The 2,605-nt window shown below is 52.4% G+C and overlaps 1 protein-coding gene across 1 annotated transcript; it reads left to right on the top strand.

The window, feature by feature from the left end:
- The first annotated feature begins 925 nt into the window (after positions 1-925).
- On the top strand, positions 926-2,366 carry Nkx3-1 (NK3 homeobox 1). Its single transcript, XM_028758675.1, has 2 exons — positions 926-1,196; positions 1,942-2,366. The coding sequence occupies exons 1-2, from the start codon at positions 926-928 to the stop codon at positions 2,364-2,366; spliced, it is 696 nt and encodes a 231-aa protein (XP_028614508.1).
- Positions 2,367-2,605: the final 239 nt, after the last annotated feature.

The raw sequence follows: 2,605 nt of genomic DNA on the forward strand, positions 1-2,605 counted from the left end.
GGCTTTCCTCGTTTCCACTGAATGTTAGTGTTTTAGCACACTCCTTTAATCAGATAGGGCCTATTTACCAACCCAAATCATTCCTCGGAACCACGTGACACTTAACTGACAGACGTGGGGCACCAGGGCTTGAGCGTTCCTTTCTTTTGTCAGTTTGGTTTGTGCGTGTGTGTAGTTAGTTAGTTAGTTAGTTAAAGACAGGGCTTCATTATGTAGACCTGGCTGTCCTGGAACTCCCTATATAGACCAGGCTGGGCTCGAACTCACAGAAATCCACTTATCTCTGCCTCTCTTCGCAGGGATTAAAGGCATGCCACCCACTCACAGCTTGAGCGTTTATTTCTTAAGACTATTCTTTCCTGATGTTACAGTATATGGTCAACAAAGTAAATGGGGTATTGTCATACTGCTTTGACCTTCCCTAATATACTTTTGCTAGTTGTCCGGATGTGTCCAGTTGGGAATCCAGCGTGGGGCCATCGTGAGCCTGATTGTCAGACCTAGGACCACCATAGACTCAGTAGATCTGGCTTTGTTATCAGTCTCTCTTACTATCTAAACACAACTGGGGTAGGCGGAAGCGACCTGCCTGCTCAGCTCAGTGGGCCAGAGCGCTTTAACAGTCCATGAGAGCTACTCGCAGGTCTTCCACATCGCGATTCCAGTAAGGGTTTGGGGTCTGTGGCTTCTCTGGAAAGAAAAAGGAGCATGAGAGGGGAATCAGAAAAGGTAACGGGCGCCTCAAGGAAGGGCTCTGGAGCCTACTCCACGCAGGACTCGCCTCTTGAGGGTCACCTGGAGCCCGCGGCAGCCAATCGGGGCGCAACCATGTCCCCGCGGCCAATGGGCAGGCGGCGCGACGCTCAGCACGGCTATAAGTGCGCGCGGCCGGGTGATAGCAAAAGCGGCGCACAGCAGAGGCGGGATGCTTAGGGTAGCGGAGCCCCGAGAGGCACGGGTGGAGGCGGGTGGCCGCAGTCCTTGGGCAGCGCCACCCACGCAGTCCAAGCGGCTCACCTCCTTCCTGATCCAGGACATCCTGCGGGACCGCGGCAGCCTGCAGTACCAGCGCCAGCCGGACCCTAGGAGGGACGCCGCTTCAGAGCTCGACGAAGCAGGGGGTCGAAGCGTGGCTCCGGAGGACCCACCAAGTATCCGGCCCAGCCCCACGGAGACACCTACTGAACCCGAGTCAGGTAAGCGGAATAGACCAAACGGGTATGGTGCACTGGAGAGGACAGATCTCAGGCTGATGGAGCTCTGGATGCAGGCATCAGGAAGTGGGGGTGGAGGCACGGCTACAGGAAGGACCTCACGGTCCTCCCCACTCAGCCACCTTGAGCATCAACCATGAGGGCAGCTAATAACTTTGCCATCGGCTTGACTCTTTTCCAGCGGCCCCAGCCTTTTACCACTGGCTACTAGAACTAACTAACCATTAATATTCATAAATCAAGCCCACTCCTAGGTTCTCTTTGTGTCTCCATTCCACGAGCCATAAAATTAAAGATGTTCCTTTAGGTCTTTAGAAATAGGATTGAGTCCGATTTTATCCTCTGACCCCAATCACTTCTCATGCCGGTAATTAAACCGCAGTTACAGAAAGTGGGCTAGGGCAGAAGATGAAACTGGTCACCATCCCAGGCCACCTGGTTCATCCCCACAAGCCTCAGTCACCCACTTAAATGCCCCCACGATGCCTCGGTCTACCCTGTTGACACGTTACCCACCTCTCTTTGTGCTACACATCCAGGAACCACATTTCACTGATGTAAAACAACAAGGCAGAAAGTTCAACTGTAAACCACTAAGACCTGAGCGTAGTTCATGCGAACAAAGTGAAATGTATCCAGATGACAGTGGGCTTTTTGTTCACAGAAAGGTGGCTTGGATTCTGGGCGAACATGTAACTCTTTTCTTCTCCCCTCTGTTCTTCTCCAGATGCACATTTTGAGACTTATCTGTTGGACTGTGAACATACTCCGGGGGACTTATCAAGTGTCCCGCAGGTCACCAAGCAGCCGCAGAAACGCTCCCGGGCTGCCTTCTCTCACACTCAGGTGATTGAGTTGGAGAGGAAGTTCAGCCATCAGAAGTACCTGTCTGCCCCTGAAAGGGCTCACCTGGCCAAGAACCTCAAACTCACCGAAACCCAAGTAAAAATATGGTTCCAGAACAGACGCTATAAGACTAAGCGAAAGCAGCTGTCGGAAGACCTGGGCGTCTTAGAGAAGAGTTCACCATTGTCTTTGCCAACCCTGAAGGATGACCGCCTGTCCAGCGCCTCATTGGCCTCCATGTATACTAGCTATCCCTACTACCCCTACCTGTACTGTCTGGGCACCTGGCATCCAACTTTCTGGTAGCAACAGTTCCAATGATAACTGCATTCCCCCAGGGGTCTCTGGGAAAAAGCCAAAAAGTGGCTGACGTCAAGGAGTCGGGAGCAAGAAGTGTACAGACCCAAACTGTTGGGGTTCCCAGGGAATACTCCAGTTCTTCTCTGGTGGGCCAGTGAACAATCTGGGGCAGTGGCTATTTTAGTATGTAGTCACAGTTCCAAGTGTTCTGTTGGTCACGGCTGTCAGCTCCCTGTTTGGAGAGA

Source organism: Grammomys surdaster, unplaced genomic scaffold (genome assembly GCF_004785775.1).
Source record: "Grammomys surdaster isolate TR1022 unplaced genomic scaffold, NIH_TR_1.0 126219, whole genome shotgun sequence".
Classification (NCBI taxonomy): Eukaryota; Metazoa; Chordata; class Mammalia; order Rodentia; family Muridae; genus Grammomys; species Grammomys surdaster.